This window comes from Pantherophis guttatus, chromosome 1 (genome assembly GCF_059756535.1).
Source record: "Pantherophis guttatus breed Tessera chromosome 1, ASM5975653v1, whole genome shotgun sequence".
NCBI lineage: Eukaryota > Metazoa > Chordata > Lepidosauria > Squamata > Colubridae > Pantherophis > Pantherophis guttatus.
In genome coordinates, this window is record NC_142063.1 from 244460199 (window position 1) to 244472657 (window position 12459).

The following is a 12459-nucleotide window of genomic DNA, read 5'->3' on the forward strand; positions in this document are numbered from 1 at the left end:
ATTTTCCAGCCCTCTCTAAGCTGGGCCCTCATTTTACCTACCTTGGAAGGATGGAAGGCTGAGTCAACCTTGAGCCTGGTGAGATTTGAACTGCCAAACTGCTGGCAACAGGCAGTCAGTAGAAGTAGCCCACAGTACTGCATTCTAACCACTGCCCCACCTCAGCTCTAATATAATGTTAAACTATATACAGATTTGAATTTGACTTTCTATCAGGAATTATGATTGTATAAAGAATGGGGGTGGCTAAAATAATGAAATTGAGAAATTTAAAATTGGTATTATTCCAGATGTCAAAAGAATAGCTGTCAGAAATATGTGACCTCTTTATTTTGGAAAAGACAACATTTTCTCCCAAAGGAAATAGCAATATTTATTACTACGGCAAAAATTGTGGTATTTTACAATAATATTTTATATGATCATTATTATATTAATGTATTCATTAGTAAACCAGTAACTATTGGTAAATATAAAATAAATGGTAGATTTTTTTTCCATTTCTTTTTCAGTTTCTGTTATTAGTCTTTTGTTTAGTCTCTATTTTTTTAAAAAAATTAACTATTTTGTGAATTATATCTGCATAACATAAATAAACAATGTGTACTAAGAGTCAAGGAATGTATGTGCATATATGCATGAGATAATATCTACAAAATATTTCTTTACTATGTACTAATCAAAAGAGAACCCACACAAAACCTAAAAGTATTCAGTGTTTGTAGTACAACTGTTTTAATGGTGGAACACTGCCAGTAATCTCAATGTTTGGGATTACCAGGTTTGCAAAGAAAATTCAACTTGACAGCGTATACTGGAACAGTACTTACATTTAATTACAAGTGAGCCAGATATGTTGACAAGGAGAAAAAATACATTAAAACCATTGTTTGAATATTCATCACCAACATTTTGACTCTTTTAAGAATCCACGTAACAGCATCATCTGCAATCTGTCTATTTATCAGAACATGCTATTTAAAATGTACGACTGAAACTAAAATGAAGAGGCAAAGTAAACACCAAACAGAAGCAGAATGGATTATCAAGTTCATGGGAAGCCGGGAGTGGCAGTCCTTAAATGTAAGTACTACACCGAGTGTAGTGTTTGTTTTAAAATGTTGTTAAAGCCCTTGATTTCTAACTGAAACAGTAATGATCTATTCTATCCATTCAAGATTTAGGCATCTTGCTATAAAGGCATACATGTCAGATGCTTCCTCTATAACTTTGGCTGTTGGCTTGCCTGCACCATGGCCAGCTTTGGTGTCAACATGAATTAGTAATGGATTGATTTGTTTGGGGCTTCGACCTACAATATGTTGCAGAGAAGCAATGAACTTCAAGGAATGAAGAGGCACCACTCGGTCATCATGATCAGCTGTTAGAAGTAGGACTGCAGGATATTGGATTCCATCACCTTCTGGTATTTTGATATTATGAAGAGGAGAATATCTGCAGAAGAGATACATGCATTTGTACTTTGTGAACACTTATTGGCCTTCAATAGCCAGATAAATAGCAACAGCACTGCTTCACGGTGCTTTACAGCCCTCTCTAAGTGGTTTTACAGAGTCAACATATTGTCCCCAACAATTTGGGTCCTCCTTTTACCCACCTCGGAAGGATGGAAGGCTGAGTCAATCTTGGACAAACAATACTGCCTTCTACTTCAAAAGATTATTGTTTTATTAATTTATTATTTGATGATTTTCTTTTATTAGTTTTATTTTTTATATATGGTGTTTTTATATCCCTGTAAGCTGCCTTGAGCCTCCATGTGCGAATAGGCGGCAATACACATTTTCTAAATAAATAAAATAAATAAATAAAAGTTCTAGGGAATGGAGGAGGAGCAGGATAGTTGCAGCTGGAAAAACAATTGGATATGTCCATCCATAATATGTAATACAGCACAATCCATGTCATGGAAACAGCCATCTGCTCCTGAAAAATTATTCCCACTGAATCCCATACTTGCATTATTTCCTGCATTATATCAATCTTCCAGCATGGATTTGAAGCCTGAACAAAGCTGGAAAATTTACTTCACTTGCAGATAGCTTGGTAAACAATAGCAATAGCACTTAGACTTATGTACCGCTTTACAGTGCTTTATAGCCCTTTACAGCCTTCTCTAAGCAGTTTACAGTCAGCATATTGCTCTCAACAATCTGGGTCCTCATTTTACTGACCTTGGAAGGATGGAAGGCTGAGTCAGCCTTGAGCCGGTGAGAATTGAACTGCTGGCAGTTGGCAGAATTAGCCTGCAATACTGCATTCTAACCACTACGCTACCATGGTATGATCAACAAAGGTTAAAAATAGCAAATTCAGTGCTAGAGGTTATTAGGATATAGATCAAAAATAATCTTAACTGCTTGATACAATTCTCTATAAGATTTTCTTTCTGTTGGAATACTACATAGTTCTGGTCACCAAATCTTAAAAAAATATTATGCATCTGAAGAAAATACAATCAAATCAAACTATCAATATACTATTGGAACATCCAGAAAAATATAGGGCTTCGGAGTTCATAAGAGAAGTTTCTAAAATGAAAATACAGAAAACATATTTATGCAGTAAACAAGCATTTGCCAATCTGGCAAATTCCACATATTTTAAAAGATATTATTCCCAAATAAGGCTTGCATTTTGGGGAGATTAGGACACATGGTGGGGGAAGGCTGGTCTAGTTTTTTATTAATTTGTGGAATACATCCGCATTTAATTTATACTACTAAACCACATTAAAAAAACCTTTATATTTCTCAGCTTTTGTGCAACAAAATAGAAAAATAAACAGCATCTTTATTATTGTTATTCAGCAGTCTAGTAGAGTATGCTGTATGTAAACAGGGAGATATTCTTTACTTACTTGAGCAGCCAATCAAATTGTTCTTTATAATCCGAGCATCCAAAATCTGTAGTCCACGCATGACCGATGGTGAATTTGTGGAACTTTAGCATGTCCATCACTCCAACCTGAGCAATCGCACAGGCAAATAGATCTGGGCGCTGGTTGGCACAGGCAGCTGAAAAAGTTGGAACGATACTCACCTATTAGCACTGACGAATACCTACTATAGAATGTTTTCAAATACAGCGAATAAGAGCTAGTATGTTTGAAAACTTAAGGAGGTACCAAAAGTTACTTCAACATCAAAGCAGAGGAAAGAACCAACCTAGAACTAAGAAGAAATTTCCTGAGAGAATAATAAATCAGAGGAACCTCCAGAAGTTGTTGGTGCTCCAACACTGGAGGTTCTTAAGAAGAGATTGGACAACCATTTGTCTGAAATGGTGTAGGGCAGTGATGGCTAACCTTTTTGCTGTCATGTGCCAAAAGCAGGGGGAGCAGGGGCGTGTTGCGTGTGTGCGTGCCCATATCCATAATTCAATGCCCCACCCGCGCTCCTCCCGCTTTTGGCACGTGACGGCAAAAAGGTTATCGGTGGGCCCAGCAGGCCTGTTTTTTGGAGCCTGGGGAGGGTGAAAACAGCCTTACCCACCCACCCCGGAGGCCCTCAGGAAATGGCACATTTCCTGACTTCCGGTGGGCCTGGAAGGCCCGAAAATCAGCTGGCCAGCGTATGTATGTGCATGGGGGTTAACTAGGGCAATGCTCGCGTGCCCACAGATATGGCTCCATGTGCCACCTGTGGCACACGTGCCATAGGTTTGCCATCACGGGTGTAGGGTTTCCTGTTTGAGCAAGGGATTGGACTAGAAGACCTCCAAGGTCCCTTCCAATTCTGGTTAGTCTGTTAAGCAATCCTTTTCTTTAAAAACTAACAGTAGATGATACTGGAACACTTCTACCATGAGATTAAAACATGTTGTGTCTAATGTTTAATATAACTACAAAAACAAAGCTCTATGTTTTGAACACAGGTAGGCAACTTGTACTCCTTAAGCCCTTTCTGATAAAATGTCTGTATCATTTTCTCCCTCTTTCAAGGCCTAGGCAAGACCAACTAGCTTCTCAAATTTTGAAGAAAGCACTCCACGCACTCAAAAAATAAAAATAAAAATTGGGCACTCCTCCGCAAATCCCACTTTATACATTATGCATCTACAACCCAATTTATACCATTATCCCACCTATTACAGATGTTTATTTTTCTAGAACACTGTAAGTGTAATTTCCAGCCTCAAAAAAAAAAAAAAGTCAACCTCTGGATCATCAATTAGTAGGTACACAAGAAGGGCAACATGGAGCAAAAATAGTAACTGGCAATTAAAAATGGGCAGAAGTGAATGTTTACTAATCACTTAAGTTGGATACAAATATGAATTGTGTTTTCCCAGTACAATATTTTTCAGCTTGGTGTCCTCTAGATGTCCTGGGCTATAGAACTCATTATCCTTAGGCAGTCCCTGCCTGGAAAGATTAAGATTTTAGAGTTTAACATAGTTGGAGAAAACCAGGTTTGAAAACCATCTTTTTATGTACTGAATTCTTTGTGTAGATAGTCCTAGCCAACACATTATGCATATAGCTTCTATACGGACAGATGTGCTAATGGGCACTTTAGATATCTCTATGATGTCTAGATATGGAGCAAATTTTTGTGAGTCTGTTAACAAATGTGTTGGTGAATTTTTTAAAAATGGACTTTGAAGACCTCTCCTTTGCATATCCCCAAGTTGCTTTTGCATTCCATCCAAGGTAATCAAATAACAGAAATATACAGCCTCTGATCTTACCAACTAAGAGGCCTCCATTTGAACCTCCATTAATAGTCAGCTTTTTCGGAGATGTATATCCCTCTTGGGCAAGATACTCAGCTGCAGACTGGAAGTCATCAAAGCAGTTTTGTTTATTGGCCAAGATTCCACCTAAGAACAGAGAAAAACCAATTAACTCCTTCAGAACTCATACAGACTTTGGATCCCAGCATAATGCAGGGAGGTACAAAAATCACATTTTGGGATGACTTTTCAACTCCATGAGTATTTTAAATAATTTATGCAGTTGGGAATACAAAAGACAATAGCGATCTCTTTCAACAAAAGAATCAGAAGATGGTTCTGCCAATAACTTTAATGCTTTCAAAAGCTTTGAATAATGCATAAAAATGCTGAAGACTGGAAAGTACAAAATAAAACTCCACTACTATTTTAGGTAATGTTCCTAATAATGCATCCCATCTAAAAGCCTTACATGGAGCAATATGATTATGAGTAGCCCTGAAAAAAGTTACCTAGATTTTTAATGGAAACTATAATCTTCCTTTTTTTCCACAGCATTTTAAAATGCATAACTGTATGAAAAACAGATGAGAATGAGAATTTTTAAAAACAAGCATGAAACCTGGTATCAAACACATGGATCTTCGTTATGAGACCAGGTATTTTTATTTTATTTATTTGTATCCTGCCTTTAATATTTTTACAAATAATTCAAGGGGACAAACGTATCTAACACATCTTCTTCCTTCTATTTTCCCCACAACCTGTGAGATTGGTTGGGCTGAGTGACTGGCCCCTAAGTCACTCAGCTGGCTTTCATGGCTAAGGTGGGACTTGAATTCAGGGTCTCCCGCTTTCTAGCCTGGTGCCTTAACCACTAGACTTCTATCTCAGTAATCAACTCAAAAGAACTAAAATGAACAAAATATAATGCAATCAAGTACTAATTAATTCAGCTGTCCAGCAAGGAGGCCAATATGACTTATTTTAAGCCTAACCTTACAAATAGTGGCTCACATTCGTTTATATCTGTGATACTGTGATGAGCCAGTGTGGCACAATGGTTAGAATGCAGTATTGCAGACTAATTCTGCTGATTGCCAGGAGTTCGATTCTTAAGGTTGACTCAGCCTTCCATCTTTCCAAAGTCAGTAAAATGAGGACCCAGATTGTTGGGGGCAATATGCTTGACTCTAAACCATTTAGAGAAGGCTAAATTACTGTGAAGCAGTATATAAGTCTATGTGCTATTGCTACTGTGCTTCTGGTCACTTGCAGAGACTCCTGAATGACAATTATCACTCTACCTCCCATTTTGGGGTTGTGATTGCTATGACACTTCAAACCCAGATGGGTTCATTCCAAGAGAGAAACTCTCTACTATTTTCCCATTCAGATCAAAATGACACGCACTAGGTTTGCTCTATCAACCAAGATTAAATCAGGGGTGAAGATAGATTTATTACTGGTGCACGATAGAATATATAGTGGATGGAAGGATCAGATCCTTTTTGTGAATGAAATGCATTCTATTTGCACAAGGCTATTTGGGTACAAGTCCTTGGGCATAACATTTAGAATTAAGTTGTATAAAGTTTCTTTTTAAGGGGTTACCATTTTTGGCTTGCACAAAACTTATTGATCATATAAAATCTGAGCACCATAAATAAAAGGTGACCCTTTTCAAATTCTTTAACCATTTCAATGTATCCTTTATAGCATTTCAAAACCTTGGTGAATGCAAAAAAATAACTAGAAGTACTAGAAGTACCTTGCCATCATATAGGAATGTATGAAACATTCAAAATTAAATGCAACCAAGGTTGAAAGGAACATATAATACATATAGCTTTGAAAAAGCTATAGCAGAGCCTAGATTATTTGAGTGAACTCAAAAAAAGTGAATAAACAGGATTGGACCTGGCTAATATTTGAACAGAAGTTCATCTCGAAATCCCAAAGTTGTACCTAGATTGGAAGGTCTAAGAAAATATCCTGGGAAAGGACAATTGCCAACCACACCTATACTGATGCCAAAAAACCCTCAACATGGTCACATCCATAGCCTTTGGCTCTAGATACACCACGGAAAACTAAAGTGAGTAGAAGAGAAATCCTGTCCTCCTTCAGTAGTGCAACTTTCTCTCTCTACTTACTTACTCACTTATTGCATTTGTATAGCCACCCATCTTATACCAAATGTTGGACATCTCTCAATTAAGAATTAAAACAATGTAAAAGTCATATTAACCATAAAACAAAAACAAACCTATCTTTCCATGCAATCTAAGACCCGGTGCACTAAAATATACAAACAGATCTCTAGTTACTACCAATATGCAGTCTGCAATGCCTATTATGCCAGGAAATGTGGAAATAAAGACCATTCAGGACAATGTGACTGTTATTAAAATTCACATTAAAGCTCTTCAGCTGGTTTCCAGTTATTGCCAAATACTTCGCCTGGGGTATTAAAATGCTGCCAAGAGTGCTTTATATTTCCTGAAACCATTGTGTTTCTTTTCCGAATTATTGGTAAACTCTTTAAATTAGGGAAACAGTGAATACTAAAAAGTCATAAAATGCTAAAATGCATAAAAGTAAGAGGGAAACGTGGATATTTTTGAAACGTTGTTTGAAAGAGCTTTTGAAAAAAATGCAATTGAGAATAACTTTTTTTTTAAGAATTAAGAAGTGTGAGAGATTTTAATAAATTTATGACTGTGATGTTTTATGTTAATGTTCAGGGTTTGTACCTTTATCCAGAGCATAAAGATGAGTAATGAATAGTAAGGCAAACAAATTCAAGCTGAAATCAAAATCAGCCCAACATTGTTTTTGCAATATGAAATCTTACCTTTGTGCCAGGTCTCGCCATATTCGCCACCTCCCCTGATATTAGCCACAGCTAGAATACCGCCTAGGTGCCTTATAAAAATAAGCCTTGATACACTGCAAAATAATAAAAGCAGCCTCAATTAATAGCTAAATATGTGTAAGTTATGGCCTTTGGAATCAGCTGGAGCTAAAATATAGCAGTAGCAAGAGCATTGATTTTCCTGATGAATTACCACAAATAAAATATTTTACTGGTACCATACATATTATAGTGAAAAATCTTTCTGTGGTTCATTCAGCAAACCTAACTCACTGACCAAAAATTTATTTCAATTCTGCCTTTCATAGCAGTTACCTCTAAAGTCAATGAAAGAAATAAAGTCAATGAAAAATCCACAGTAGCTTATTCAAATTTTTCCAACTTTATATTTCATGTATGGAAATACAGATAGTCCTTGACTTCTAATCACAATTGCAACCAGAATTATCATCACTAAGCAAGGCGATCGTTAGGTTGTGCCTGACATTTTTGCCATGGTTTTTTAACAAATCATGTAGTCACTAAGCAAATGTGGCTTCCTTCACTGATTTTGCTTATTGGAAGCTTACTAGGAAGGTTACAGGTGATGATCATGTGACCCTGGGATGTTGCAACCATTGTAAACACATGTCAGCAGCTGAATTCGGGTCATGTAACAGCAGGGATGCTTCACAGCCATGAGAGGAACTAAATCACTTTTTTCACCGCTGTTATAATGGTTGTTAAATGATTGTAAGTCAAAGACTACCTGTAATTCATTTATGCAACTTTACTCTTGAAGCTTAGATGTTAGAAGGGAGAAGTATCTTGATATGTTCAATTTAGGAGAAGCATCTATCTATCTATCTATCTATCTATCTATCTATCTATCTATCTATCTATCTTAAGGTGACCAGACGTCCCGCTTTTGGCGGGACAGTCCCGATTTTTAGCAATTTGTCCCACGTCCCGCGGCGTTTCAAAAAAGTCCCGATTTTTCATTCTGCCTCCTCAGTCCTGCTGCCTCTTGAGCCCCAGCTGATGGCTAGAAGAAAAAAAAACTGTTTAAACTCTTGCCCGGGGCTTCAAAGGGCCGCCCTACAGGCAATCAGTGTAAAGAGTTCCTGAAGCAGTTTTTTTTTCCCCTAGCTAAGCTGCAGAAACGAAACCGAAACCAGGATCTTTGGTGCAACGTGACAAAATGAGGCAGAGAGAGATTTATTTTTATTTTTATTTTTCCTCCCCAAAAAAGGTAGGTGAAAAACTGCAAACAATGGGAAATTTAGGAGGAGAGTTCAAGATTTTAAAACACAAAAGAAAAAAAAGCTGTATTTAACTAGGGAATTGTAATAATTGAGATACTATTAATTGTATATTGTGTTGAAAGCAGAAATGGTTAAGTTGTGGTTCAGAGGAATATATGGGAGAAATTATTTGGTTTATTATTATTGGTAAATATAATTAATTGATTTGTAAGAAATTGGATTGCATGGAAATAATAGGAATATTCATGTTCATATTGATTAATATACAAAAAAGATAGTTTTATAACTAATTGATTTATATTAAAATGTTGAATTTGTATTAAACAACTGTATTACATAATTACATAATTAAACAATGTGAGGATGGATATAAAAATAGATGACAATGGGAAGGGGTATAATATAGAATAGAAGGGAAAAATTGAATTTGATTAAGATTAGAGATGAGGATGAAGAGTGATATTGGTTTTTTTAAAAAAATAGATGAGGAATAAATATGGCAAAAAGGAAATATAGAAATTGTAAATTTAATTGAAGTGACTAAACACTGTTTAAATTTGTGAACCGGCCAAATACTCTGTTCAAAGAAAATAAATTGTATGTTTGTATGTGTGTTTCTAATTACTGCTATTTATTCATATTTGTTCTCTTTTATTCTTTAAAGTTTAACCATTCATTCTTTATCTTAATATCTTTATATTTGTTTGGGGTTGGCTTTCTTCCCTTTCATCTTTTTTATTGTACAGCAATCTTTCTCCTCAAACCTACCACCTCTCTCTTTTCTTTCCTTCTTACTTTCTCTTCCCCCCCTCTTCTTCTCCTCCCTACTTCCTCTTCCTTTCTCCTTTCCTCCTCTCTTACTCCCCCTCTTACCTTCACTCCTACTCTAATTTCCCTTCCCTTCCTTCATCCCTCTCTATTGCTGTATCCTTTTATGCATATGGACTACTCAGAGGGCTGAAAAAGTTATTTTTGACTGGTCCTCGCACTTTTGACCAGTCCTTGAACTTACGACTGTCTTCACATTTTACGTTTTTTGCCCTATCTTATCACCATGGTGAAGAGAAGCAGTTGTGAAATGAGTGACATGGTTGTTAAGGATGCTGCATGGGCATAAATGTGAGGATGGTCATAAGTGTGAGGACCAGTCAAAAGTGTGAGGACCTGTCAGAAATGACTTTTCAGCCTTCTGAGTAGTCCCTATACACATAGCCATGGCCACCCGGTCACATGACCGGCTAGCCACGCCCACCCAGTCACATGGCCTCCAAGCCACGCCCACACAATAAGTCACGCCCACAATGGTGTCCTTCTTACCAATGTTAAAATCTGTTCACCTTACCCTATACACATAGCCATGGCCACCCGGTCACATGACCAGCTAGCCACGCCCACCCACTCACGTGACCAGCTAGCCACACCCACCCAGTCACATGACCAGCTAGCCACGCCCACAAAATAAGCCAGGCCCACAATGTCCCTCTTTACCAATGTTAAAATCTGGTCACCTTAATCTATCTATCTATCTATCTATCTATCTATCTATCTATCTATCTATCTATCTATCTATCTATCTAGCTAGCTAGCTAGCTAGCTAGCTAGCTACTTATCTATCTGCTTATTCTGAGTTAATTCAACTGTATTAAAGTTCACTTCAGTATTACATAATTCATATCTTTGTAACAATGCTAGACAGGGAGAACCCATACTACTACTCTTGCAATATTTACTATAATTTAGTAGTCCTAAGGAACATTTGGACATTCTGACTTGGAATATATTTAGATATCCCAGCCTAGCAATCTGAATTCCATTTTTATATCTGTATAACCATTTTGAAGGCACATTTCCTGAGCAAATGTGGACAAAAGCTGCCTAGGACAGCTTATTTTACAGCTTGGAATGCCACAAATGGAAGCTTAACTTTTAAAAAAAGAATCCGTCAGATAATAAAAATAAATTAGACATATCAAGCATAAAAGGAATGCAGCTTTTAGAAAATGTGCAAAAAAGCATCTTTGAAATAATAGTTAATGCCATCTCTCTGTATGAGAATTAATTAATCAGATTTTTAAAAAATCCTTCTCTTCTCCTTACCGCTTTGTCAACCTGGGTGTTTATATTAGCTGGTTTTGACAGTAGCATGTTTTTTTGGTTTTATCTGTGAATGAAATCTATTAATGATTTTGGGAACACTTTTAAGTGGATTGAATAGGGGGCTAGGTGGGACATGAACTGTGGATGACCTGTCATTTCCAAAGCTTTGCTGACTTGGCATAAGTGATTATTTATTTTTAGATTATTCTCCATTTCAAAGAAAGGACTGTGTTTGCATGTTTATAATTTGAAGCATTCTAATGGGGTCTTGGGATATCTGCATAAATACCCCTGCAGCAAATCTATTACCTCTGAATGTGGAGAGAAAGCTTACACTCTCTTAACGTTGGCGCATAAAGCAAGAGAACTGCAACTAATTACAAAGATGTCAGAGTCATTAATCAAGCCTAAATACTATTAACCATGTTACAATTAGTGATCACAAAAGGAAAAAGGATAGGAAAAAAGCCTGCTGTCAAACGCTATTGAAAACTAATGGAGTCTAATGTTGAGAGAGTAAAAATAATATACTAGAAAAATACAAATCATCCTGGAAAATATTCCACATTTTCCCCAAATAATATTATCTACATACCACTTTATACAGAAAGCCAGCTGCCATTCAGAGGTGATTTATATGTCAAATTATGATACAGTACATACTGTATCTACTTCTACCATTCCTACCTTAGACATTTTATATATGTGATCTATTTTACTTGACTATTCTTTTATTCTAATTAGTTCTCTGTTCAAGGCAATGATTCTCTACAGAGCCAATATTCCTCTTATGCATGCCTGAAGTAGAACAGAGCGATCAGAGAAAGAACCTTCAGACATCAGGGTATGTATACTGATGTGACATATTCTATATGCTTTATATAATACATAATAAACTGACACAAAAAAATACATCTTCCTGCTGAGCTCAGAGTTTGAAGGTTTGAAAGATCTGGAGCTTGAAGATTATAAAAGTGTTTTGAAGTCCACCTAGAACAAAAAACTTGTTCCTTGCTTCTGGGTGTATGACTCATTTATTTAGTGTTTACTGTCAGGCTGTATCTATATATTTCTGGTTGAGTGATTTCTACTCTATAAGAGACAAAGAACAACAAGAAAAAAATGAGGACAGACATCATGAAGAAAGTATACACGTGGAATGCTGGTGGAATATAAGTATTTTCCAGGTAATCTGTTCTGGAATTGTATATATGGGGAACTTCCTTCCTTCCTTCCTTCCCCCCTCCCTACAATCTATATGGTTTATATCAAAGAAGTTCTACTTTATAAAAGGAACTAAAATATAAGTAGACCACATAGTCTACAGTGGAATTAAGAATCTGTAAGAGACTCTACAGCTAGGGGGGAGAAATGCTGTGTGGAGATGAAATGAGGGCATATTGTGGAAAAACGTTTGAATAATACCTTTTGCAGGAGATAACAGAATGGGTGTGATCAGCTCTCCCTCATCCCCCCAAACAGATTATTATTGGGTAACAGGGAGACTTAAAAAGAAGTGACAGTAAATAGAGGCGCCTTAGT

The 12459-nt window shown here is 36.6% G+C and overlaps 1 protein-coding gene across 1 annotated transcript in view; it reads right to left on the bottom strand.

Moving 5' to 3' along the window:
* Nucleotides 1–718: 718 nt before the first annotated feature.
* PREP (prolyl endopeptidase) overlaps nucleotides 719–12459 on the bottom strand; it is a 70833-nt gene continuing 59092 nt past the window's right edge. The window contains exons 12-15 of the mRNA XM_034409085.3: nucleotides 7556–7650; nucleotides 4714–4845; nucleotides 2882–3038; nucleotides 719–1455 (exon numbers count right to left, since the gene is read on the bottom strand). Of these exons, the coding sequence (XP_034264976.1) occupies nucleotides 1161–1455; nucleotides 2882–3038; nucleotides 4714–4845; nucleotides 7556–7650 (679 nt within the window). The 3' untranslated portion in view covers nucleotides 719–1160. The remainder of the gene's footprint in view (nucleotides 1456–2881; nucleotides 3039–4713; nucleotides 4846–7555; nucleotides 7651–12459) is intronic.